This window comes from Poecile atricapillus, chromosome 6 (assembly GCF_030490865.1).
Source record: "Poecile atricapillus isolate bPoeAtr1 chromosome 6, bPoeAtr1.hap1, whole genome shotgun sequence".
Taxonomy (NCBI): Eukaryota; Metazoa; Chordata; class Aves; order Passeriformes; family Paridae; genus Poecile; species Poecile atricapillus.
The window spans coordinates 32,895,236-32,923,092 of record NC_081254.1 but is presented as its reverse complement, the minus strand read 5'-3'; the positions used below and the strand labels follow the sequence as shown (position 1 = coordinate 32,923,092).

General features: G+C 44.3%; 1 protein-coding gene across 1 annotated transcript in view; it reads right to left on the bottom strand.

Annotated features, from left to right (window-relative positions):
- Positions 1–22,147, bottom strand: part of GRK5 (G protein-coupled receptor kinase 5) — a 149,708-nt gene extending 127,561 nt beyond the window's left edge. Inside the window, exon 1 of the mRNA XM_058841951.1 lies at positions 21,883–22,147. Within this exon, the coding sequence (XP_058697934.1) occupies positions 21,883–21,934 (52 nt within the window). The 5' untranslated portion in view covers positions 21,935–22,147. The remainder of the gene's footprint in view (positions 1–21,882) is intronic.
- Positions 22,148–27,857: the final 5,710 nt, after the last annotated feature.

The window sequence follows — 27,857 nt, the reverse complement described above, 5'->3', positions numbered from 1 at the left end:
GCGTTGTCATCCCCTGCACAAATTCTGAGTGGTTTCAGCCATCAGTGCTAAAGGACAAACTCTCTGGGACTGTCACTCAGCTGACTGCATATTCCTGTGCTGTATGTAAGAACAACATGTGTCATACAAAGACAGGATGGAAATGCAGCTATTCGGTGATTACCCATTTTGATCCTTTTCTGTAACTTCACTTCCTCTGACTGCTTTGAGAGCTCTGCAGCCTCTTTGCCAATGCGCAGAGGCGAAACTGGAGAAAATAACTCCAGTTAAAATATCCACTTTGTCAAGTGGAGGCTTCCTCCCTCTGTGTGCGTGCGAGGACGTAGTTCCCCTCCCATTGTGTGCTGGGGACACCGATTGTCCCCCCGAACGGGGCCTGGCCAGTCTCTGATTAGGCTCAGCCACCTCATCGGCCTGCCAAGCACGCACAACTCAGATCTCATCACCAGCCTACGTCCTCTTCTTATCCCCGCTCCAGCATTTCCCTGATGTTTCTTCTTACGTGACTGCCCGCTGCACTCGAGGGCCACGGCTCTGGTGGGGACAGGAGCCCTGTGAGGAGAGAAAACACAGCCAGAGCTCGGTGCAGCCTGGCCCAGGCCCTGGCCAGATAAGGCTCCGTGAGCCGTGCAGGGCCTGACGCACCCACAATTGTCCCTGAGGTGCCACAGTCTGCTGGGGCTCCCCTGGCTGTGCTGGGCTGCTCCACCATGAGGATGTGGCAACAGCTGTTTCCAGCAAAGGAGCCGTGATAAGAGACTGAAACACTCCCCACCAAAAGGGAGGCGCAGGCAGGAAAGCTTGAGGGGGCTCCACTTCAGATGGCCAAACACACAGAGTTAAATAACTCTTTTCAGCAGGTAGGAGGAAGGGATAGAGAAGTGACCTTTCCCATTAAGAATTGCATATTTGTTTTGTTTCCCTACAAGCCCATTTTTCTGGCATCGTGACATGTAAAACATTTTGAACTTTCTAAGGAAACTGTTATTAAAGCACTGAACATTACTGCGAGGGTGCGCTTGAAAAACAGAACAATTAGGCATTTCAAAGTTTATCTAACTTAGTCACTGGGACCTTTCAAATTTGTCACCATGAAACAAACAGCTGGGGGGGGGGGGGGGAGTTAAAATATTCCCATATACAATACCTCTGCCTATAGGAAGAACAAACCCCTTTAAAATTTATCTTTGTCTGTGAGCCACCCTCCACCTTCCTGCTGCAGTCTACTCGTGCACATACTGGAAAAGGAAGGTTTTCTGAGACAAAGGTGGGGGTTTTTCAAGCCTCAAGAGCCCTTAGGGAGTCACTGAGAGCAGCTCTGTGGAGCTGAGGGTTCAGCAGTCCCAGGTTTGCACACAGAGCCACAAGGCTGGCAAAGTGAGAGCAGAACTTGAGTCTCCTGGGGAATTATGTGATGTTATGCTCTTTACTCTCGTTATAATTCACCATTCCAGCTCAGTTTCTACCAAGCTCCCCAGAAAAATTTTGCAGAGCCACTGCCAGTGTTTAAGGCTCTCCAAAAATTCAGGCAGACAGAAGAGGAAATTCCATGCAACATGCAGAAAGTCTCAGTGAAGGGTTTCTGCTAGATAACAGGAAAGATGGGGCTGAGCTTGGGCTAGCACTTCCCTAACCAATTGCCTGAACTTCTCAGAGGCATTCAAAGAGGAGGTTTAAGGTGTTCAGAGGAGGTTTTCTATTGATGTCAAAGGACTGCCTGAACAGAAATGTAATTGTTAAAAAAAGCACAGAATTCAAAATGAAATGTGTTTCACTAAAGGAGAAAACTACCTACTTCTGAGCTGCCCTATGAGAACAGTAATGGGGAATTCATTAGCTTGTTCCTGCTGGAAGGGTTTTGAAGGGTAGGATCTGCCACGTTTCATGAAGACTATATAAGTGAATCCAAGCTGTCTTATTTGAAGCCAGATCACCTCTCCCCCTTTTAAAATAAAACACAGAAGGTCTCCTTGAATTTTATTCAAAGTCCTGAAGAGCACAGAGTACCATGGTGTAGACCCTACCATTCCTGGAACGTGAGGCATCTCTGACCAGAAATGTTAGGGAGGCCTAGAAATAAATGCCATGACTTCATTACATTGCTGCTCAGCTTCTCAGAACAATAATCTTGAGAGGGACTGTAGGTGAAGAAAGGACAGAGGACGTGATGGCATTTTGCTCAGAGAAGCAGGAGAGGACAGAGCAGACGTGACAGCCAGTGGCTGAGAGCTGGTGTACAGCCAGGTCTGCAAGGGGGGCTATTTTAGCTCGGGAAGGAGGGAGGTGCAGGGGCAACAGCTTGGTGTGAACAGCACTGCTCGGAGCTGCCAAGCCTCTTGCACAGCACTGCTTTTAGGAACTGAGGCAAGAAGGAAAAATGGGGGCAGGTAACAGTAAAAGAAGCTGCGACCTGGCTGTTGTTTTAGGGGTGAATGCCATTAAACACAGCTGGAGGCTCCAGGGCTGTTGCAAAGAAGAGGAGCTTTGATTCTGGAAGAAGGGGTCGTTGCTGGAAGCAGTCAATAATGTGGTTACAGAAATCCAGAAAAAGGATCCCATCTCCCAACAGGTTTAAACAAACACATAGAGCAAAAAAAAGAAACCCCAAGAAACCCAGAAAGACTTCATACCATGTATGGAACCACAGAGGGCTTTAGAGCCTAACACCCAAACTGAGAGCCTAACACCCAAACTGGGAACCCAAATAACTAGGTTTTCCAAAGAATCCCATTGCTTTCATTCCCTTTCAATGCTAAAAGTCTTTTCCATGCAGGAAAAGGATCTATTTATGTTTCATTAGTGCCAGTTTTGTGTATACCAATAGACTGTGTGTATATAGGAGAGAGGGGAGTGTGCTATGCAGCTGTGAGCTTTCTTGGCTAATTACTTGTTTTCTCTTTCCGAGCAAAATAAATACAACAACAAAATTCAACAGGGCATACCAGCACATCTATTAAGGCTGTGCATTTTCCATCAGATTCCACTGGTATTTGTCTTAGGCTGAGGAACCCAGTCTGTGGTATCACTCATAAACAGGAGCTGCACAAACACTTTTCCTAAACCAAATTAAATAATACCCCAACATGACATGGAGCAATGTAAGGCAGTGATGCCAAAATGCCAGTTACACTGATGCTAAAGTATTTAAGAAAGAATTGCCTCTGCAGCATCAGCAGCAGCAAAACATTTTGTCCTAAGCCTGGGAGCGTGTTCCTTACATACACACTCCATTCCCCAATTTGAAAGGTTTTATAGGACACCACAGACTGAGCTGCGTTACTCACTTAGAAAAAAAATTTAAAAAAATAGTTTATTTCAGCATCAGTTTTGGTAATGAGAAATGTTCCATGTTCTGAGAATGCTTTTGGAGTTAGAAACTCCTAAAATGCATTAAAACTGTGATTTTAAAACAGAAACATTGCAACACTTAATACCCTCAAGCTTAACAACACCCTGGGCAGCAGCTGAATTACAAAGTTTTACAAGACGAAACATAAGAAAGTTTTCATAAATGATTTGCAAACACCAGCCCTCTAAATCACAGTCTGTAGCATGGTGTACTTGCACTAAGTAATAACAGATATTTCATGTCCCATGCTGCCAACTGGCAAAACCAACTGGTGTGCATATACTTTGGAAACAGGTCCCAGACTAGACCTTAAAGCAGACTGATTTGGGGATGATTGCCTAATGATACAAAGATTTAAGAAGAATTTTTCAAATTCTTACAGGTTTTGCTTCTAAGTCACCTTTCAGAGGTGGACTCTGAAGCCAGATGTGTTCTACTTTGAAGCAAGACGAACTACTCACTTGTATACATTTCCCCACACATAAGGGTTTGGGGAATAAAGTCATATCCAAAGGCAAAAATCAAATATCTTTAATAACCTGTCCATACCCCAGTCATTTTTGATTGCAGGAAAGAACATTGTCCCTAAGTGTTTAAAGTAAGTTATAAATCAGAAAGCAGAAATGGAAATATTTTCCATATGCTTAATTTTACACTGTAATCATTCATTAACAAAGTCTACAGCCACATGTTGTTACACTTATGGGAGTTCAAACACCATTCTTACTATTCAAAATACGTTATTCGGTTTGCTGCTAACTGCAGACATTTATTAGCTCCATATTTCACTGGCAGCAATTATTGCTTGGAGCCATTCACTCACAGCCTCTGCAGATCACAGGGAGGCACCTGTGTGGATGCTTAGCTTAGCCAAGCCCTAACTCTCCCAAACCTTCACTCCCTTTGAAAGAGCAGGATGCAAATAAAACTTGCTACCACCACTATTTTTTCTGATGCATGCTGATATTTGACACAGCCTCAGGGCAGTGTGGCAGACACACAAGTGGCACCAAGCTGGTTTAGCCAGAGGGAGCCCCAGTCGCTGCTCCGAGCACGGGCACAATCCACCTGACACTGCTGAGCCTCCCCGGCAGGCAACACGTGGAGTCTTGAGTTTTATCATTTGGGAACAAAGGCCCCAGGATTTTATCTTCTTTCTACTCCTTCCCCCGAGAAGCTATGGGTTCCCACAACAGTTATTTCTTCAATGCTTTCCAGAGAAGCTCTTTTGTTTTTATTGTAAATGACTTTGTTGATGCAAACCAAGATTTGAATCCCGCTGCTGTCAGATGGGGTGGGCAGCATGTTCTGCCTGAATTCCCTTGTGAGTTCAATAGGTAGCCACAGTATAGCAGGAGCTCTTGTTTTCTACTCTGTTTTATTGCACTTGTACTTTGGAAAATCCCAGATCTTAATCTGCTTGGGTAAATTGTTTGGAGGAAACCAGCAGCCCTACAACCAACAGACTTTTCCCTCACCACAGCTATGGCGAAATACTTTCCCAGCTGCAGAATTATTTGCAATTTCTAATTCTTAGTTGCAAGAATTTGAAGCTGCATGAGAGGACGACTTTCTCAACTGGTTATAGCCAAGAGGTGAAGTGAAATAACATGAATTAACCTCATGGCCTGCAAAAGGCTGCTACAGTGGGGAGCTGAGATTTGTGAGTACTGTGATCAAGAGTCTCCAGGGACCATTTCTGCTGCCTTCTCTTGCTCAGAAGCCCCACGAGCAAGGGGCTGCTCCTCACCTGGGCCCATGGATTAGTTCAGCTTTGTGCTGCTCAGGGAGGAGGCTGCATCGCCTTTCCTTGTGCTTGCCAATCCTGAGCAGCACGAAAGGATTCTGCATCTGGAGTGCAGAATACTGTCATCAGAGGTAAACACTGAATATTTTCAAAGTTCATAAGGAGGACAGGAAACACTAATGGTCACTTCTGTAAAATTACTGAGCTGTCGACACAGCCTCTAGCAGCCAGCTCTGTGAGGAAAGGTTAAATGCCTGCATAAGGCTTTCCATACCTATATGCTTTTAACTGTTGCTGAATTCAATATATGTGAGCTTACTGTAAGCTTATAAACTTTGCAGGAGTAATGCTATCACCCTTAAGGTATGTGCATATTCCCTTTCACATGTCAGCACAGAGCTGCCCAAAACTGAGAAAGCAAACCAGGATTTTCAAAAGCTTTCAGAAAACTTCCAAGAATTTCATTAAGCCATTCCTATAAAGAAAAATTACAAATTTTGGCGATACTTAAGAAAATGTGAGGTATGCTTGGTTTCAGTGTCTCAGGCAGAACATGATATGCAGTCATCTCAAAAAAATGTCATGAAGAAGCATAAAGAATTCACCTGGTTTAACTAAGTTTCAGAGGAAAGGCCAACCTGGGCATAGTCCTGAGGTTTTCAATCAGCCAAAGTCTACAGTGACTTCAAAGGGAAAGTTCCCATGGTGTCAGCTACAGGAATGTTCCTTGATCTGCTTAGACATCAGAGCAGCATTAATCATGACTCCTCTATGAGATAATTAATGATGACATGCATTTTTAAAAATTTGCTTACATGGCACAGCTAATGGAAGAACCAGGCTGAAAAATTAGTCCTAACAATTAAATAGGGGATCATTCCTGAATAATTAGTGTAAGTTCCTGTAGAATACACTGATCCATGTATTACAAATTACTACAAAACAAATAAAATACGTTGATTTATACACAGAAAATAAAAACCACATGCTGCTCCACAGCAGAAGGGAATGTCATTGCATACTCTGTTTTCCATGTAATGGAGACACCTGCATTAATATTCCTTTATTAGCTCCTTAAGTTCAGCTGCTTTACAGAACACAGGTTGGTTGCAGAAGAGATTTTGACCATGAAAGATTAAACAGTTGACTCAGATGCACCAAGTGATCTGGTGGTAGAGACCATTCTCCTGTTCTCCAGCCTCATCTATCACAACTTAAAAGACAGGAAGAAAAACCTTCTGTGCCAGTGCTGGGATACACAATTGTGCACGGTGCTTGGTGGCCTGCTCCAGTTTCAGTCTCCTGAGTCTTTTCCTCTTTCCAGGTGCAGGATTTACTCACAGTTAGAAAAATTGCTTGCTTTCTAACTGATCCCAGACCCCTCTTAAACAGCTGTGAGTCCCTGATACGTCTCCTAGGTCTGGGATTTTCTTGCTCCCAGGGGCTGGATGAAGGGGCCATACCCTGAGCCCTCTCCCCCTGCCCCTTGCCAGGCAGACAGGGAATGGGGCTGAGCCCCATGGCACTGCCCAGCTGGGATGCAGCAGAGGGAAAGTAATTCCCACCACTCAAAAGGCCAGCTAAGGCCTCCTCTAAGGGATCTGTCCTTTACCCAAAAAGTACTATTATGTCTTCCTGAAAAGCGTGTACAGTAAGAGAACGGGCAGACGTGAACAGCCACAGACAGGAACATTTACAAATGACAGAGTCCTCACCAGCACAGGTCACATCCCGTCACTTCTCACCACATTGTAGTGGTTGGTATGTGGGTTACCCTGGCCAGAAAAGGAGCTGCTTGTCAAATAACACTCCTTCACTGTTAAAAACAAGGTACAGCCAGAGCACAAATGACATGTAGGTCTATGCCAGTTGTTACAGATTGACATGAAAGCCTAAGCATTTGGTTATGTTTGAAATATCCAGATATCAGTCTAGTCAACTGGACTGATTCCTCCTATAGGCAGGTTACTGTGTGGAGATGAATTACTTGCTTTTGGTCTGAAAATTGAAGTTCAGGACCCTGCAAAAATGGTAAAAACGGTAAATGGCAATGGTGAGGAGAAAATTTTAAAAACCCTACAGAATTCACAGAGTTCAGTAAAGTTTATTTGTGATCTGTGTGCTTACCCTAATGTTATAAAGTGATTACTAATATTCCTGCATAAGCAGTAAGCTGAGCCTTTGGCTTAGTTCTCAAAAGTTAAAGGAAATGGCACCAAATATGCTTTATTGTGCTTTTTAGCTTAGAAGAAAAAGAAGAAAAAGACACTCATGGCCAGTGGGTTCAGTGGAAAATGATGATGACTTTGCCATGTTCCATTAAAAAAAAGTAATATCACTAAGCTTGAATTGAGCCTTTGCCTTCTGCCCAAATTTTGAGGCTTCCTTCTTTTGAAAGAAAACAAATATACACTTCATGTAGAAGATCAAGGCAGTGGCATAAGACAGGAGCTGTTGGAAAGATCAACATAAAGCTGTGTCAAGCTAAAGAAAGCTTCTCTCTCATACTGAAAAGAATGGATAAAAACTACAACACCCGAGGTTATGGAAGAGAAGGGGGAAGAGATTCCCCTTCCCTCAAATCAAACTACAGCACCAAAGTAAGCATTAAGCACGATCAAAAATGGGGGGGACTTCATGCTTCAACCAAGGAGTGCTTCCTAGACTGCCAAACCCTGAAATAACTAGGTAGAAAAGTAGAAGCCTGTCAGTTGTGGCTCCTTTTGTATTGTTATTACTGTCTGCAGCAAGTATATCAAGCAGGATTTGTGGTGGGGGTGATGGCTTAAGAGGGAAGAGATTAATATTTTATACAGCAGAAGTATCATGAAGCTGTTCCAAAGTATGGACAAAGCACGCAAACAAAAATGCAACTGTGGCCACTGTCAGAATCTATTTAAAAATCTATTTAAGAGCTGAATTTGTACCCACTGAATAGTGTCAGAGAATGCAGTGGCATTATTCTCAGACTAAGACAAAGAGTATATGATTCTAGTTGTAAAATTAATAGCTGTGTTTACAAGGTCTTTAAGATGCTGCCTATTTTTACTCAGTGAATCATTGCCCTTCTTTACAAAGTCTATTTCATTAATCTTAGCAATGCACTCAAATCTCAGTGGAGTTGCTCTGCTTACATACCAAATCTGACATTCTAAGTCTAAACTATTTGTCACAGTATTCAACTTTAATAAAATCTGTATTTATTGGAAGATACCATTTCCTCACATTCTCTTAAATCAAAACAACTGATTCCTGTCAAGCTATTTCTCTCCCTCTTCCCCCTCCCTAGAGGAAAACAGTAAGATTTATAAAAAGCAAAATTCACTCCTGTGCAAAAATTTTGCAATCCTAAAACAGCTTCATTCTCCAGCTGAACATCATCTACTAAGATCAAATGAAACTTCATCTGCAATGAGATATTAGAGGAGTTAATACATCACTTGTTTGTGTTTTTTTTAAACACAGTCATTGTGATTTTCAATCAGCCCAGATGAAAAGATAACAGTAATAGTGCACATCTATGTTAGCAAAGCATCTGCAAATCTCATCACTTTTTTAATGAAACAAGCAAAACCTCCTTAAAAAACAGTTTTCCCACAATTATCTGCTGGAATTAGGCATCAGGCCCTCTAACTACTTATACAAAATGTGATTTTTTTTTTTTATAAAGAAGGCAAGAGCCAGGAATGTGAAGCATTTACTTTCACTGATGAGCAACTGCTCAGATTGCCTCCGTCAGCAAACTGTTCGCCTTATGGGACTATTCACGTCTGAAACGTATTACCTGCTTCAGTGTTTATAAAATGGCATCTTCAGCTGGCACCTGCACTGGCAGCTTCCCACAGGCAGCATTTCTACATTCCCCCTTTCAAGATGTGGTGCTGCATCCCAAGATCTGAGCGATTACAGCGAGCACAGAGATGAACAAAGGGCAGAGGTCAAAGCCTTGCTGCCTGCCCTCCTCAGTGTCTGGCCTTAGAGACATGCCAGACCTCTCACATTTACCTCTTCCCTGCACAGAATGCACATTTTATCAGAGTTTAATATCCAGTAGTTAACTCCCTATTTTGATTCCTTCTCAGCTCATTGTATCTAAAAGCTGAAAATTTATTTTTTTTTAAATCACTAAGTACTTTTTTAAATTTAGGCCAGGGACTCTGAACAAAAGCATGCTCTGTCCTCACCTTGTAAAATATTTCTGGGCTTCTAAACAAGCTTCATGCTTTCACACAGCTGGTAAACGTTTGCTTAAAAATATATTCCAACAATGCCTTTGAAAAAGATTTGTAACATATAGACTTGAGCTTCATCTTGGAAGCGTCATTTACACAGCACACCCCTAAGTTTCAGAAAGCTTCCTTCTACTTATTTCACTCTTTGTAATTACCAGTTTGTTTATATCAACCACCACACGAAGGTCTTGGAGAGGTCACTCAATAAATAATAAATTTCCCTATCTGCTTTCCCAACTATGCTGACAGAGCCAGAGTTTACTTCCTTCACTTTCCTCCATGAAAAATCCCAGTGTGGTGGTATTATCCAAGCCATAAGCTGCTAATAAGCAAGGATAAATTATTAGCAACCTGAAATGCTGGCAAGGTTAAACATTAACTTGTTGTGCATTACTTTTAGGCAAGCTCTGTGCAGTGCAGGCTCCTACCTGTGCCACAGCACCAGCCCTTTGTGGCCTCTGGTATTTATGATACACAGAAAAGAGAGATGTGTTCCCCATGAGAGCTGGAGGCAAACAGCATCCCAAAAAAGGAAGAGAAAACAATATGCTGAATCCATCAAAGATTGTTACTTCATAGACTTTTCACAGCCAAATAAACATTCTGCAGCTGGAAGTCTGCATGAGCCAGAATAACAAATGTCCCGAGACCTGCTAGAGATTTTGGATTAGGCTGCCTGATGAAAGAGGTTGATCCTGTGCATGCATGCATGGACAGAGGCAAATATTTAGTGTACAGGTCTTGAAGAATAATTACCTGAAAACACCTTTTTTTTTTTTTTTTTTTTTTTTTTGTTCCCATGACAGGCAGGATTTGGGGATGGAGGAAGATTTGGGTTCATTTTTCAGTGTGTTGTGGCCAATGCACCACTGGCAGTTATCACACTCCTCTGGGGCATTAGGAGTGATCACTGAGCTTACAACAGCCTCAGAGATTTGATGGGTACATTTTACAGGGCTCATTTTGAGAGTGTTCACCTGGGACCTTGTCCCTCAGCCCTTGGTGCAACTCTCACTTCTTTGCCAACCTTCAGTTGTCTCAGGAACGGCTCCTTCAAACACTGCCATCAGCTGGCAAATTCCTACATTTCTCACTCCCTTTTCCTCCCCACCTCTGGAAGAAGTTGGCTGTACTCACAGCTGCCTGGGCAGGTGGATTTTGACACTTTTGAACAGTGATTTTCTTGGCAGTGACCTTCCCCAACAATTCTTAAGAAACTGAACTGTTTCTATAGAGGGGACCCTGCTGTGAGTCAGTAGCAGTTGACAAGATGGAAAATCAAGGATAAGAATTTGACAGTGGAGCACAGCGGCTCACAGGGTGCCACAGAGATCTGCAAAAGGACTTGGACTATTCAGTGTATTTATAAATGGTCTAGAAAAGAGATAAATAAACAAGATGGCATCTGCTGCCAAGAGAAATTTCTTCAGGACAGTTGTAACAAAAACAGCCTGCAAAGAGTTGCAGGAGTATTTTGCAGTACTAAATCACTTAAAAACTAGGAGAATAAAAGAAAGCTATATTCTGTGTCAGCACAGTATTGCTCATGAAGGAAAACAACTCTTGCTATATCCACCAAACAATGGGCTCCAAATTAAACATTGCAGCTTGGGAGATAAATTTCTGAGGTCACCATCAATAGGCCTAGTAATGAATACTTGTGGCAGTGGGGAAAAAAATGCAAACAAACATCAAGTTAAAATGGTGACAAGAAGAAAGTACAAAGTGGTCAGCAGCACTGTGCCACTGCCCACAGTGCACACCAGTGCCAGGTAGTTCTGGTCACCCCATTTGAAAAAGGACACAGAATTAAAAAATGCAAAGGGACAGAGATGACAGATTGGACCTTTCAGCCTGGAGATACACTGTTTATTAGAGGACATAAAAGGTTATAAAATCATGGATGTTCCAATATAAATCGCAGAAGCAAGGAAATCCACATGTTAAAACAAAAGTAAAAACTAAACCAACACAGCAAAAACCCAGAAATATTTGATTGATTTGTGGATAATTCCCTTTCTTCCCCCTCCAAGACACTTCCACATCTTCACAGTGACTGCTGCCAAAACATAAGTCATACAGTGACCAAGTCCCTCATGAAGGACACGTGTGGGGAAGCTTGCATGTTTTTGTTACACGATGGAACTCATCACCACAGAAAGCTTCTCAGGCCAAAAGCAGAAATGGGATCCAAAAAATGGATTAAATTAATTCACAAAGGATAGATCCCTCTGTTAAGTCCCGCAGGGTAAAGCCACCTTCTGTTCAGTAAGACCCTTGAATGGGAGGCTGAAAAATCCAGCCTGAGGAAGGACTGGGAAATCCACGCCTTTCCACAGGCACCTGCTGCTATTTACTGTCCATCCCTGACATGTGACAAGAATGAGATTTCAAACTTCAAATGCTTTTCTGTTCTATCACCAGCTCTCCAAACCAGAGTGCTAAATTTCTGTGGTTTTTTTTTTCATTCCTGAGCCATTCCTGTCTCTCATCCAGCAAAGAGTGAAAGGAGATGCACACTAAACACACCAGGCTTCCAGGACAGGTGTATGGTAACCCTGAGAAAAACTTACATCATATGTAAATCATCTGGATAGTTCTTCCCAAAACTCTGCTGCTGAAATAAACAAAGCACAAACTTTCCCAGATGTGTGCTTCATGAGGAATTCTCACTCAACTCATGATTTAAAATTTGGCATCCTCAGAAAACACAAAACCAGGATTCAAAGATGGAATGTAGATGTGGAATTGCTAAGGAGGGAGACAGAAAGGGTTTATTCATAGATTAGCCCAAATTCCTGTATTTTTTTTTCACAGCTTCCAAATGTTGCACTGGGCAACTATCCTTCCTCTCATAGTAAGATTAAGGATGAGTGTCCAGATTCCCTTAATTTTCCATAACTGATAGCCAAGTAAATTTTTTTCTGCAAAACTTGCAGGGTGAGCAGTTGCATTTTTGTGCAACAAAGGAGGAGAAGTAGGTTGTTCCACTGATTCCTGCAGGAGAAAGGTTTGCTGTACAAGTAGCAAGATCACCAGCACAAAAAGCAACCCTATTGATTTCCAGAATGCTTTTCACTAAAACCTCTCCTCCTTCATAGAGACCCAGAGCACTGGAAAATAAAGAAACCAACCAACACTGAAGAAGATGGAAGAGAGAACATTGGCTAAAAGTGATTACTTCATCCCCAGGAAGAAACAAAGTCTAACTTAAGAGAGAAGAGGAAAATGAAATCAGCAGAAAGCTAAGGACAAGCATTAAACACCATGAATGAATGTATTTCTACATATATCTATGTCTTCCACAGATATTTTGGCAACCTTGGCTAAATGATGATTTAGCCTGGCATCCATTCTTTCCAACTCATCTGCTTGTTAAAGGTGTCAGTTCCCTTGCACTGCCTACAGGAATATTTTGATGGAAGTGTCACGGAGGACTCACTGGTGCTGTTTTCACTTGGCATTGACATCTTCCCTTTGCTTCTGAATCTCCTCTTCTTCCAGCTGCATTTCTCTCCTTTTTTAACCTTTTTTTTTTTTTTTTTTTCCCCACAAGATGAGATCCTCCATTAGTGCCTTCTGCAGATGCTGCCAAGCGAACACCACTGTAGCGTTACAGAATTTCTCCATTCTCCTGGCAGGTGGGCCCTTTCCTGGGACACACAAGATAAAATTGAGGGAGAGCTCTGAGGCAGGCACAGTCTAAAGCTTTCCTTGTAAAATAAAGACTTCCCATAGAGCCATGAAGATCTCTCATAATGCATGCATGGAGAGGAGAAAAAAGAACAGTTTCAGTAATTTTAGACAGGAGACTTGTCACACAGACTAAACACTGACCAAAGAGCAACCAAGGATAATAGGAGTGTGTAAATACATAAAGCCTTACATGTGGCTAGGAAACTGACATTTAATCCAAACTAATTAAATGTGTTTTAAACAGTACATCAAAGACTTCTCAGATTCAAAGGTGGTGTCGGAAACAGAGGAGAGGGAAAATAAACTAGACAGAGAAATGGGAAGAACAAAATATGGGAATTTTGGTCTAGAAAAATTTTGACTACTCCAACAGGGAGAGGAAATAAAATCATCCACATTTATTCACCGGGAGAATGATGTTAGGAAAAAGGGATTGGTTCAGGAGCACTGGGAACCAACAAACAGCATCCAAAAAGTCGTCATTCTCCACACCCATACAAGGTAAAGATTGGCTCTTTGAGTAGTGAAGCAAAGGAGGAATTGTATGAAAAATACGGTAACTTCCAGAACTTGCAACATAACCTCAGCCTACCAGGAAGAGCCAGGCTCATAGTGAAATCATGCATTCAATGGGACCCAAGAGGATACTCAACCAAGGCAAAAAATAGCTGCTCCAGCTTATTAACTGCCTCTCCGGCATCCTGGGGATAACAGGGAGCTCCACCAGCAACCTCAGTGGGAGAAACCGCTCAGAAATACCCTGCTGAAATACCCCGTGTGTCCTTCCCCTTCCCCAGGGTCCCTCCCCACCACAGAGGCTGTTTGGGGTGGTTTTGAGGTGGGGCAGGGTGAGGAGCAGGGTGAGGAGCAGGTTCCTCCCTGCGTGGCCAATCTGTCCCTCAGCACGAGGAACCCACCACCAGGAGGGAGCTCCAGCTCAACTCACAAAATCTCAGCCTGGCCTTCCAAGCTGACAGGTGGAAGAAGAACAAATCCTGTAAAACTTGGCAAGACTGTAACTGGCGAGGAACAGAAAGTACCTGGAAAAATGAAAACTGTACAAAAGGGATTGCATGAGTAAAGGAGATGGAAGTAAGGGAAATTTAACCAGAAAAAAAAAAGTCAAGATTTCTTGGGCTCATTTAAAAAAATCTGAAGAGACAGACTCATAAATGGAGTCGTTTTTATACCAATATGTTTCATACCTTAAAAAGTACATGGCAGACCAGGGACAAGATGATGTAGTAGGCCTTTCCCAATGGCTTCCAGTAGTTTCCCTTCAGCTCTTTCCACGTGGCCTTACTGCCTGGAACAGCTCTGCTGCAGTGAGAACTGGCTGATCCCTGAGCACAAACAAGCTGCACTTCCAACCAGCAAGCAAAGCCCATGAAGTCCACAGGACTACTCATGCATAGCAAATGCATCCCTAGGTGCTGGAAATGATGGATATAGACATTTTTCAGCCTTGGCTGTACCACCAAAAACTTATCTGTGAATAAAAAATCTCATCCTGGAACACAGACAACCACCCTTCCTTCAACTATTTGCATTATTTGCTCCCAGGTCTGAATGGAGGCTCGAGTACCTGTGTGCAATTCTGCTCCTTTCAGCCTGCCCTTCCTCCCTGAATAACTGCTTCTGACAGTTTCTTAACCATATCTGAAAGGACATTATATGAGCTAGAAGCAGCTGAGCCAGTTGAACAGCCTCATCCATCTTCCTCCTCACCTGTGTTTTCTTCCATCCTTTCATTTTTTAACAGGCAACTTGGTGCATCTTTTTTTAATTAAGTAAAATACCCATCATCTTTGCAATATTTTCTTTAGATTGTTTACTTTAATTTTGGTTTCCCTACTTAATCTTTTTTCACAAAGCTGTATGCATTTTTAAATCTTCCAAAGAAAATAATTACAAAGATAATCCAGCTGAGTGTAATCAAACTGCAGGGTTCTTTATTTTCCTGGCCTTCTAATTTAATTTCACATCCTGTGGTCTTAAAGAAATATTAGGATTATATCATCTTGTTATTGTTTAGATTACATGCCAGTAAAAATAGGGGGTAACCAATTTTTTTCTTCCCTACTGCCACATAAAAACTCATACAGCATACAGAATATTTTCAAAATAAAGATGCAGGGGAAGATCTCAGATGAGCATGAGTTAGATCCCTAACTCCCAATTTTCTGTCCAGAACCTGTGTTTCTTTGGTTGGCTTTTTACTTAGGCACAGTACCTGCTTTGATAAAACAATCTGCTTTTCAAGTTTTTCAGTGCAACAGTATGGATCCTGATGTGATATTGTAGCTTTCCCTGGATCAATACAAACCAGAAGTCATTCACAGAGTAACACTGGCAGAAAAGCAGCGTGGGAGAAGAACCAGTCAGCTGAACAACAAAACCACAACTTGTGTCTCTACCCATGCAGGAGGACCCTGCCCCCATGCTAGCAGTGAGTTCTGAGGTTTGTGGGGATCAGAAGACATCTGCAGTAGGTCTGACTACACTACTGGGGCTTCAGACCCTTCCCTGCAAACATCAAAGTGCTCAGCACACAGGTCTTCATCCTCTGAGCTGGGAAGAGATCATTAGCAGCTCTCAGCTAGCACAGCAGGAAAGGACCTGGAAAGGGAGCTCATTTTCCAAGAAGTCAGCCAGGATGCAATTGTGGGGTCTTTGTTGTCTATTTTTTTCCAGGAGTGACACATTGTGCTGTCCACAGGTAAAAAGGAAAAAGGAAGCAATATCAGCCACCAAAGAGGTGTAACATACCCCTGGGGCCTAAAGCAGCAAAGTCAGAGCTGCTGAATTCCTCTTAAGCTGTTTCTCCTTCAAAACGGGGCAGCACAAGCCAACCCAAACTCAGTGGGGACGAAGGCATGGGCAGGCAGGGCTCATCTTGGGGCACGACTGTGTTTGAGACTTTCATTCTGGAGCTGTTTATCACAAAGACACGTGGCTTGGTTTGGTCCACATGCTGCTGCTGTGGTAACACCCAGCAGACCATCACTAAAACCACCTCTTTTGGGTGTTTTTTTACTAAGTTCTCAGGGTATTCTTAACTAATACAAAAAAAGAGTCATAAAGTTATGTCAATGTCTTGTGTAAGGACTGAAAATTCTTTTCTAAGTGGATAATTTCAGCAACACTAAGTTAAAACCTTTTCAGAAAAAGAACATACTGATAACAAAGACAGGCAGTCTCTCTTAGATTTATTATTTTGCACTTGAGGAAAGCAATCCCATGAGATTAATGGAGCAGATGTAAGTAGTTCTACTCAAACCTCCACAGTTAACATTTGTACTAAAAGTTTTACTACATAATAGGTTCTCTGTGTTAATAACCTGGCTCACTACTAAATATTTTTTAAATGCCTACAAACCCAACAAGACAGATAGCAATCAGACCATAACAGTTCCACACAACAACACAGGAAGGAGCATGGTCCTCTCTCCAGTGAAGAAGTCTGGATGGAAGAGTTCTTGATTTCTCCAGCATTGCCACATCCCCAGCCCTGCTGCCCATGTCTGCACACTGGAGAACCCCAGAGTGTCCACCAAGGGCACAGCTACAGCTCTACCTTGCTCTGCATCAGCCCTGCTATCAAAAAATACAAAAAAACAACATAGGAAATATATTTCCAGCCAGTTCTACACATACACATTTGCCCTAAGCCAGGTGTGGCTACAGAACCAATTCCCTTCTCTAAAAAGAAATTTTGAACTGGTTCAGACCTACACATTCTTTTCAGAGAGGCCTGAAAAATCCTCTTTCCTGAATTTCCTTGATTAAAATATAATCAGATAGTCTTGACTCTTCTGGGTATTTTTTTTTTTTTCCCTGAAAGAAATGGTTCCAGGAACCTATTTTTTTTTTAAACTACTGCTTAAAATCACCCTGTTGCATCTGGAGCAATGGCTGACTCCATTCTTGAAATACTTTTTTTGAAAGCCATTACAGTGGTGAGCTTCTCTTGAACTCCAGAAAAGAAAATTAAATTGAGACACAACATGGAAGCTTCCTCTGCTTCCAATGTTTTCCATACAAAACATTTTGGGTTTACGTCAAGGGATGGGGGACAGGACCTTAGATTCTGCATTCAGAGCACTGCTTAATGAAGTTGCAATAACCATATTCTCCATAGTGTTTTGGCTGTCACTATAGCCACCTCCTTTCCTTCAAAATATGCTTTTCATTGTTCTCCTGCCCTTTTTCCAAGTGCTCTGCAGCCAAGTTCTTGGAAAGCAATCACGCTTCATGTTTAGGATTTATTGCTAGTCTTTTGCCAGTACGGACACACACAAATCTCTCCTGTGATCATCCTGCAAAAGAAAGCTAAAAATACAGCAATTTATGAACAGGCACATTTTGCATGTTATATGGCATCAGTGTGCACTCATCAAAAAATTCTGAGAGTATAAAAGGTCACTCCTTTTGTCTAGGCCAATAGAAGGCTCTGCTTGGGTGCCATAAATAAGCTTATTTTAGAATTTCAGCCTACCTAAAAAGGGAAAAGAGCCTTTCCATTGTGTTTCAGTGGTTGAAGATTTTCTTTTTTTCCTTTTACATGGTAAACTTTGTGCTTTAGAAACTCTAGGTTTGACAAAAAAACACAGTTCATTTTCCAAAGTGGCTACTTCAAAACTAATGACTAAATTAGACATCACAGCTATCATTAAAACTTCAAAGCAGTGAGAATTGTCTGTTTGTTTGTACAAAATTTTTAAGAATTTTGCCATCTAAGAGTCAAGTTGTATTTCTGTTTTGAAATGTGTTTTAGGTTGTCTGAGGAAGCTCATGCCCACAGAAGCAGCAGGAAACATCAGGGAAGGCTGATCTTATGGCTAGGAAAGAACAGCTCATGAGGAAGGGTGTTCAGGTAATCACCAGGCCTTGGTCATGCTCTTCACACCATTGTTTATTTTGCATATAAACACTCTAGTTTAATTATCAGTCTCTCAAAAAACTTATCCTTTATCAATTATCTCTCAAAAAACTTGTCTTTTATCAGCTTACTGCTTTTGGCAGGCAAGGGTAGATTCAAGACTCTGGATACAAGCTAAATCTTCTCTGGACCAGGACTTTTGAAGTTCCTCTGAGACCTCAGCAGATTCAGTTCTTGGTCTCTCCTGGCTCTGTTTCTGATGATGCCCTCTGCCAAACAAACTGGGAAGGTGAACTGGGACTCACTGCCCAGCCTGGGCTCGTTGCTGGCAGCGTGGTGGATCTGCAGTGCTCGTGGTTGGGTGGTTCTGTGCCTCAGACACCGCTGCTGAGACTCAGGAACAAGAAGGCTGATGAAAAGTCAGTGAAATGGCTTCCCACTGCCAGAGGGCAGGGAGATGGGATAATGGGGAGGAATTGTGCCCTGGGAGGGTGGGAAGGCCCTGGCACAGGGTGCCCAGAGCAGCTGTGGCTGCTCCTGGAAATGTCCAAGGCCAGGATGGGGCTTGGAGCAGCCTGGGATGGTGGAAGACATCCCTGACCATGGCAGGGGTGGCACTGAGTGATCCCAACCCAACCATTCTATGATGCCATGAAGATCCAGATAAATGTTTTGCCACCTCACAGTCTGAGGTTCTTACTCAACCCAAAATGACTGCAATTGTTATTGTTTTGATTTTCTTTTCATGACTCTCATCTTTCTTGTCTTCCCTTCTCAGCTTATTCTTCTCCCCAGGCAATACTAGATAGTTCCCAAATACCTATTTGGTTCCTATAATTAAACCAGATGAATTTTCTATTCAGTCTGGAAAGGGATTAGCGATTTGTGAAATGGAACTTTGCATTCAAGAAATGAGAAATTATAGTTGAGGAAACAGCATAAATTTACTCCTAATAAATAATGAATGGACTTTCAAATGCAGTAAATCTCCATTCTAACATGTTCAGACTGACAGACTTCTGAGTATAACAAGTAACTTACGTGTAATTTTGTGTCAAAACCTTCATATTCTGCAAAAATATTAAAATTTCCTGAAATTTATTCTCTGCTCAAAATTATTCACTGAAATGCATTTTTGTATGTGAACCACATTTACTCTTTTTGTTGCTCTAATAAGATTACTCATGTTTCACATGGCATCAGTTAATTCTGGGTGTGCTTCTCATTGTGATCATTAGGATTTAAGTGCAAGTATTTGTGTAGCAGTTATAAAACTTGCCCCCTGGTATTTCAGCTAAAAAGCTCACTTTATACCAGGGGTGAAGGAACTTAGACAAGGGACCACAGGGGGAAAAAAGGGGGAGGGGAAAAAAAAAAAAAAAAGCTACCAAGGCCAGAGCAAAGGAGTTGCAAAATTTAAACCAATATTTGCTATAAAACATTTGTGGTGGCCACTCAGCCTGACTTCTGACTACTTCAAATGTCCTCACTGCTGGATTTCACACTGCAGCTCTACCTAAACCTCTCTGACATTCCCTTTTGCTACTGAGAGTAGGTTTGTGTTCCCCTTGCAATTCTGACAAAACTTCTGCCTTTACTAACATTTGCAGAGTGGATCCCATCACTTTTCTCCTCCTAACATTAAGGACCACATTGCAGGCACCAACCAGCATGTGATTGAGCTAATACAGCTTTTAATTTTGACTTCACAAGTGGAAACACACAGGCACTTACTTGGCTTAGGCTACACATTCACCCATCTAAATCTATTGATGGAGTCTGCAGGACCTGCAACAAACTTATTTTTAGGTACCATAATCTTCAATATATTAACTTGCTTTTTACTCTTGGTCTTACATATGTTGTCTGCCTTTTTTATCTGCAACAAAAGCCACCTACCTAACTCACTGCAAATCTTAAAACAACTTTACTCAGTGCAGCTTACAACAATAACTAAAGTGTGGCAACCTATCTCATACAGCAATAATACTTGTGGCTCTGATGTCAGGCATGTAAATTGCCCTTTGTTCTTCACTTAAAAAATTTCATATCTCCTCCAAAAAACAAAAACCAAACTTTAAAAATAAATTAGCAACAGGCCTCCAAAAAATGTTGCTGGAGGTTCATACATGGTTTAAAGAACAGTTGGAGTGTAGTTTGGTGGAAATCTTGATCAATTTCTGCCATTTGAATTGCAGCTAACAGCTTCTTTAATACAAGTCTAACACAATAAAGCAACATGACGTGACTGTAACCATCTTCCTGAGAATGGTAGAAAAGGACCATAAAACTGAGCGGCACATTTAAAATTACTTGCAAAATATCGGCTCTCTGTAAACAACTCACAATAACTGTAATTAATACCAGTCCTTTAAAGTATTCCTAAAGTCTACTGAAATCTAAACCCGCATTGTATGACTGGTAGCAACAACCACATCCTAAACAACATTAAAAATGACAACAGAAAATAAAAGATCTCCATCAGAAGACAAAAAGTTATAATTTACTGATCTGCTGAATGGGGTAACACCTTTGCCCTTATTATTTGTAGAGCTTTTTTGGGAGGATCTCAGGACTTTACTCTTTAGCTAAGCCTCAAAAGTTCAACAGCCTGTGAGTTATATAAACACTATTTTACAATTTGAGTTATTTTCCCAGCAAAAGGATCGCTCCAGGGGCGGACTATTTGAATGATCTCTCACAAAATGAGCGCTGCTTTACTCGTAGTTCCACAGCTTCAGAGCAGCCGGAGCTGAAGCCCACCCAAGGGGCGCCCAGCCCTGCTCGCAGGCAGCTCCGGCGGACAGCGGAGAACGGGCTGCAGGTTGTACCGCACCTAAAAACGCCTGGTCCAGCAAGTGCTTTCAGGGAAGAAACTCTGAGCAAGGGCTTGGAAAAACGCCGTATTTTAAGCAGCAAGCAAGTAAATAAACACAAACATAAAAATGGGTTGGAGCAGACAGAAGGCGATCGCGTCTTGGCAGCGATGCCGCAGCCGTAAGACGTGTTGCTTGTGCGTGGCGCTCCCGCTCCAGCCGGAGGGATGCTCCGGGCGGACGGGGGCTCCGCGGGGAGCCCCGAGCCCCGCCGTGCCCAGCGCCCGGCTCCGCGCCCCGCGGCCGCGGGAGGATGTCCGCCCGCGCGGGGAGAGGAAACCGCGTCCGCTCCCGACGGGGGGAAAGCAAGCCCCGGGAGCCCGATCCACCGGTGGTTGTCTCTGCGAGTCCTCGGGGTCGGGACGGGGATGCTGCCGGGAGCCCCCCGCCGCAGCCGAGCGTCTCTTCAGGGCGCCCCGCGCCGAGCAGCGGCGGCTCCGGCATCGCCCGGAGCATCCCCGCTGGCCGAGCGCGGCGGCGGCCGCGGGGGACAGCCCCCGCTCCGAGACCCCCGCGCCACCCAAGGGCCGGGGCTGAGCCCCCAGCCCCTCTGTCCGGCTCCGGCTGGGGAGAAACACGCTCTCAACAATGGGCATGTTTGCGGCAACATGATCTCACCTAATAACGCCGAATAAGGCAATGACTGTACGGGGAAGCGATACGATCCTGCCGGTCTCACCACACGGCGCGGAAAGCTATTTGCAGATTTGCTAAGCCCTTTTGAATGAATGCATCTGCAGCTGACCTTTAACAATAGACGCTGAAATAGCACAATCTGTGGGACCAGATTTGAGGGGGGGAGGCGGGAAGGGGGAAGGAAGAGATGGGTGAATATTGTAATCTCTGCAATCTCATTCACTTCCTTTCCCAAACCCCCGCGCACAGGGAAAAACAGCGGTATTTTCCTTTTCACCGGGGCTCTGTCTCAAACAAGCCGTTTCCAACGCCGGCACAGCCACATGGCACCCCGACAGCCGCCGCCGGCGGGACCGGCGCGCATCCCCACCGGTGCCCGCCCGCATCCCGCGGGCATCGCTCCGCGGAGGGGCGACTGCGACAAGGATGCTCCGGCCCCCTCTCCCCTTCCGCCGCTCTCTCACCTTCCCTGGCTTTCAGCAAAACGGTGTTGGCAACGATGTTTTCCAGCTCCATTGACGAGCTCGGGCAGCGCAGGCAGCGGCACTGCAGCAGGACGTCACTCCGAGGTGCGGAGTCTCCGGGCGACCACCCGCCTCCTGCCCCTAGCGCGCTGTCCCCCCGCGCATCATCCCCGCCTGCCCGCCCGCTCCCCCGCGCTCCCCGGGCGGAGGCGGCGCTCCCCGCGCTGCCTGCTCCGCCGCGCCCCGCTACTCCATCCTCCGCCCCGCCGGCTCCCCCGGTGGTTTGAGGGCTCGGGCGCTCCTGCCTCCCTCCCCCGGGGGTGTGGCACCGCGGAGCGGCCCCGCAGCCCCGCGCAGGCGCCGGCCCCGCCGGGCTGGGCACGCCGGGACGTGTAGTCCTGGGGCGGCCCCGCTGCACCTGGCGCTGGCTCCGCAGCCGCGGAGGGTCCCCAGGGAGGGACGGCCACTGTCCGCCTCGGGGAGGGGGAGAGCACGGGCAGGGGCACGGGCAGGGGCCGGCCAGAACGTTCTGGGCGGCGGGGGTGGGTGTTCGCCGCCGGGATGCGCGGGGCGATACGCGGGGCTCCCGCGGTCGCGGCCCCGGCGCAGCTCTGGTGCCGGGCTCCATCCCGGGGCTCCCCTTGTCTTGCCCGTGGTCCCCAGGGCTCCCCGGCCCGGCTTTTCGTGCTCGTCACCCCCCGGCAGGTGCCCACACTCGTGGGAAGGGGTCGCCGACACCCGGCAGACGGCTTCCCCCTCCGCCCTTCTGCTCGGGCCGTGGCTTCTCGCCTTTCCAGGGATCGCAAAAGCCCCCTACGGAAGAACCCGGGGGAACCCCATCTCTTCTGCCACACCGTTGTTTTCACCCTTGTAAGGAGCTGTGCGAGGCATCAGCCACTTGTGGAAAGTTTGTGAATTTTAAGCGCTAGATTACAACATAAACTCTCTCCTGTCTACATAGGACAGATGCTCATGTCAGCATGATTCTGATTTTCCTAGCAACGGGGTAGATCGATTCATCAGGTCAAGCAATGAAAGAGGAATAAAAACGACCCATTACTCTCACTGACACTCTTCCCCCATCTGTATTTGCATTGATTAAATCCACATGAAGCAAATCAAATTAGCATGCACCTTTTTGTAAGTGGAGCGTAGACACTACTTTTTTCTTTTTTTTTTTTATTGTACCAATTTGTTTCTTTCCACAGCCACACAGAAATGAGCTGCGATAGCAGAGCTTGCAGACTGCCTCAAACACATTTTCTGAACATAGGAAATAGATGAGAAATGCATTTAATGAATAATACCTTGGGGGTAAAATTGCTACAATAAATGCCTTTTGTACCTGATTAAGTGTCAAAGGTTTGACCTTTGAAAGTTATTTTGCATAGCAGGTGGCACTGCTATGTACAATCTTCCATAGCCTCTCTCCTGTAGCTTCAGAAAAACATTCAGCCTTCAGAGCCGTTCCGTGTTGTGGTACTTTCTTTGTAATACAAGTTCTATACAGCAGCAGTTGTGTCTGTAAGTACCGGAAGATTTTTCTCTGATTAAATAATTCTTGAGGGAGAAATTGCTTCCTGGAAACCAGAGCCTTAGCACAGAGATGAGGCTCCTAAGAAGCATCTGCCCTGCTTGTTGTTTGAACTCTTCTGTGGAAGCACTGATGTAAACAGAGCAGATTATGCGCAGTTCTAAGTGCATTTCACATCCCTGCCCAGCCTCCCACTAATGATCATCATAAGGACAATGCAAACATCACAACGTGGCTGATGGTAGAAGCCAGAACTTTTATTATACAGAATGTTTTTAATGCTACAAGCAACACCTCTCTCCAGAGGACAAATGAAGGCATGTATCTAAGTGCCCATTTTGTGAAGCAGCACTCACTGCAGCAGCAGTGGGATATCTCTGTGTCTGCTGCACCTCAGGATGAGACTGAGCCGTGGGGAGGGATTCACCTCCATGGGAGACTCCACAGGGAGCACTGGCTGTGTTTGCTGCGGTATTTTTATAGAGGTGCCTGAATGAAGAGGGCAGATCTTGAAGAGCTTAAGTGTGAGTTGCACTGGAAATCAGCATGTGCACCCAACAGCTCTGGTGCTCCTCTTTTATCTAATATCTGTATGCACCTCTAGTTATGTGGAGTCACCCACAGTGGTGTTACCCTGTGGGACAAAAGCATGACTCCAGCACACTGATGTTTTCCTGTATAGTTTCAAATATTTAATTCTTGAAAGGGCAAACCTATTTATCAGAAGAGTTACGACAGATCTGTCTGGAGTTTGGAAATCCCACGGAGCTACCTAGTGTTCATGAGCGGCGCAGCTGCGGCGCGCTCCACGATCCTGGCAGCCAAAGGCACGCTCACCAGCTCCCGCAGGAGCAGGGACAGCCAGCCAGCAGCGTGTGTGCTGCTGCCACAGGGGTTATTGCAGCTCAGCTGCATGGCTGTGCATTGAAGTGGACCAGAGGTAACCACAGAAATGTGGCTGAGTGCAGGGAGCGGGGAGATCTGAGCTCTGCTATCAGGTTGCTGAGGGTCTGCAATAATATGTGTGTCTTAGTTACACATCTATATGGAGAGCAGCGATTCTGACTCCGTGCTTATTGGGAAGAGCAATGGAGAGGCTTTTTTCAATATTCTTATGTTAACTAACAACTCCCCCCCTTGTTTCTAATAAATCTGACTCACTGTGGTGCACTAGGACATGGAAGGAGGTGTGTTCACTAGCACTCCCTAGCACTACTTTGAAAAACAAAATCCAGGTGATTAGCTCTCACTGCATCTCTCTTTTCTCCTGCACTTTTTAAGCCTGATTGAACCCCTGATATATGACACAGGCCTGAGATGGATGGCCCCGTTCATGGACGTGGCTCCCGATATGTTGGCAGAGCAAGTTCCACTGCACAGAAAGTCCATCAGCTGGCTTTTGCAAAACCCACTGCAGCATTTGGACTCTTACCTCATGACTGCTTCACAGCTGTCAGTATCTTCATTCTCAGGTCACCTGGAACAACTGGTTCACAAAAACAACAAAAATAATTAAGAAGAGGTAGATTTATTTATATCCATTTTCTCTTGTGGTGATACAGTCCTTTAATTTCAAGCTATGTCCACACCTGATTTAATGGAACAGTCAGGTTCTCTGTGAGTGAGGGAGAAGGAAACAGGAGACCTGTAAATCTGTTCCACTGCTTATCTGACTCTATTCGCTCTTGTAAAATGGTGCTGAAATATGTGGACTCAGACAGGGTGGCAGGGAAAGACTGCAGGGAAGGAACACAGGTCTCTTTTGCTGGTCTAAATACCTTGATTCAACACTTGCTAGGAGAGAAATGAAAATTCAGTCTGAATCATATGCAGAAACAACCAATATTGGAAGGAAAAAAAAAAGGGAGGCTACCAAAAAAAATTTCATATTCTGAAAAATGTTCTAAGGTGCTTTAAAAATGTGCTTTAAAAATGTGCTTTAAAATTTCCATCTGAAGTCATTCAGGAGAGGCTCCTAAAAACCTAAGAGTGCTGAACATCAGGGTAAAGCAGGACTGGCAGCCATCTTTATGGGAAAAGCGAGGTTTGTAAATGAAACGCCAACACCGAGCGAGACCCAAATGCATCAGTGTAATAGGAACAGGGAAGCAGCGAGGCACAGTGTGATATTCTGAGCCACTCGAAGGATGACTCATAGGCAGGGTGGGCTCACACAGCTCCAGCCAGAAACACAGCGGCAACACACCCAGTTTTATCCTGCCACCAGAGAAAAACCACTCGGCCTCTGCACGGCCGCCTTGAAAAGGAAGGATAAGACCCCGCTGAACCAGATGTCAGAAAGGCTTTTGCCTGTACTTATCAATTGGAAACATACCCTAACAACAGCTATCTCCTAAATCCACGTTCTGATACTTAATTAATGCTGTAAAGCCCGTTCATTATTAGCCCTAAACTGGATTGTGCTTGGAATTGCTTCTGAAACTTATTGCTACAAATGGGCAAATTCTTTCTCCTCCTGCTGAGCTTGGGTATCAGCAGGTGGGAGCACACAGGCCTGTGAGAGCATTTGCAGGCAGCTGGAATATTTTCCAGCGCCCCTGTGTGCAAGGACAGAGGCTGCCATCTACCAACAGTCACGGGGTGATGCATCATGTTGCCTAAGCCAAACTTTTTGCTTTGGTTTAGATACAAATGTTTATGCCTCTGTCTTTTTTTTCCATTTCACAGCCTCTTTTTCAGTTATCCGTTTCCTAGAGGTAGACGATAAATTATTATTACAGCATTTCATGGAATAACCTTCTGGAAGATAAGCAGATTTTTTTTTTTTAAACAAGCAGACATATGTATCCCATACTCTGCACAGAATTTGCTACTCAGTGTTCCACAGCAGCAGTTCTGATTTGAGATTTGCTTATCCCTCTCACCAAGTTTAGAGAGAAACAGCTACTTTTTCCCTAAAGTTTTGTTGTGTGAACGATGATCTTTCAAAGAGCTCTTTAAAATTTAACACAAAGCAATAGTGGGAATGACACACAAGAGTTATGTAGTATTTTTTATCAGCTGATCTTTTAGTTTTTCACCAGAAAGACATAATTAACTATTCCCAGATAGGAAAAGAGAGGCACAAAATGGGAGCAGGCAGATAAATATCCTAACCAAGAAGAACATTCACATCTGCCATTATCTGTTCAAGTGCCTGATGGACTACCCTGAACCTTCTATATCAACTTCTCCTTAAAGCCTGCTGAAATCCCTGGAGAGTCTTTCACCAACTTCACATCTCAATTTGAGTCAGGCTTAAAGATAGCTAAGAAGACAACCAACAAGATTTGAAGAAAGATGTGCATATGGTATCACTTGGTAGATTGATTTTGAGCTTTGGATGTCAATAAGAACCAGGTTTAGCAGCTGCTCTAGCCTGTGCCAGAGCCAGAGCTGAGGAAAAAGGAACAACTTTAATCATGTGCACTTTGGCAGTGACAAGGTCCATCTTCAGATTGCAGGGATGCTCATTTTCCAAAAGCAAAATGGAAAATATCCCCCATTAAACAGCAGTAGTTCAAGCTTTTGCACAGAGGTCTGAGAAGCTGAATTGCGCTGCCTCCATAACAAAGCATGAGCAATATTTCCCCACCTGCAAGCCAAGAGTTTAAACAAAGAGTTTCAAACAAATATAACTTTCCGGGGATGGGGGGAAGGGCATTTGTCTAGAATACATCAATTTAGAAGTTTTGTGAATAGTCATCTGTGGATGAGACAGCCATCCTCAGGAAATCCGAGCAACAGCTCTTTTCTGGCTGCCACAATGCAGCTCCCACTGCTGAGGGAAAGGAACCCAGCCACCCCTGGGCACACAATTTGCTGCCCAGTCCCAGGGCACTCGTCTGGGTGAGCACATCTCTGTGCCCGAGGGCATGTGCCAGGTTTCAGACACGAACACAGTCATGCCATCCTGCACTGCTCTGAAAAGAGTCAGCCCAGGTAATGGCTGATGGTTTTGCTGCTCTCCACCTACAGCCACTGCTCCACAGGTGTCCCAGGCTCAGCTTCACTCCGCTTACAGCCCTCAGCAGCAGCACAAAACCTTCCCACACCTCTGCCCTGGTCACAGTCGCTCCTTCCCTCTCCTAATCCAAGGTTGCAGACTAGGGCACAGCTCACCCACACTCTACCTGCCATACTTTCTAATGTACAAATCGTTTATTCACTTCCACTTTCATGTTTTGAGTAGGTAACATTATTTTTGTTACTCTGCTAGGAATTATTCTTTTTTTGAGAGGATTTTTCAGGGCCACATTTCCCACTGTCATTGCCTACATCTGGATTAATAAATTCAAGGTGCCAGGGACTGAAATTTGCCATGATGTTAAATGCCCAGAAAGGTCTCAGCACGCTTTTGGACAACACCAACTAATACTGCCCCAAACAATTCCTAGGCATAGTACCTAGTTAATACCAAATAATTATCAACCCTAACAGG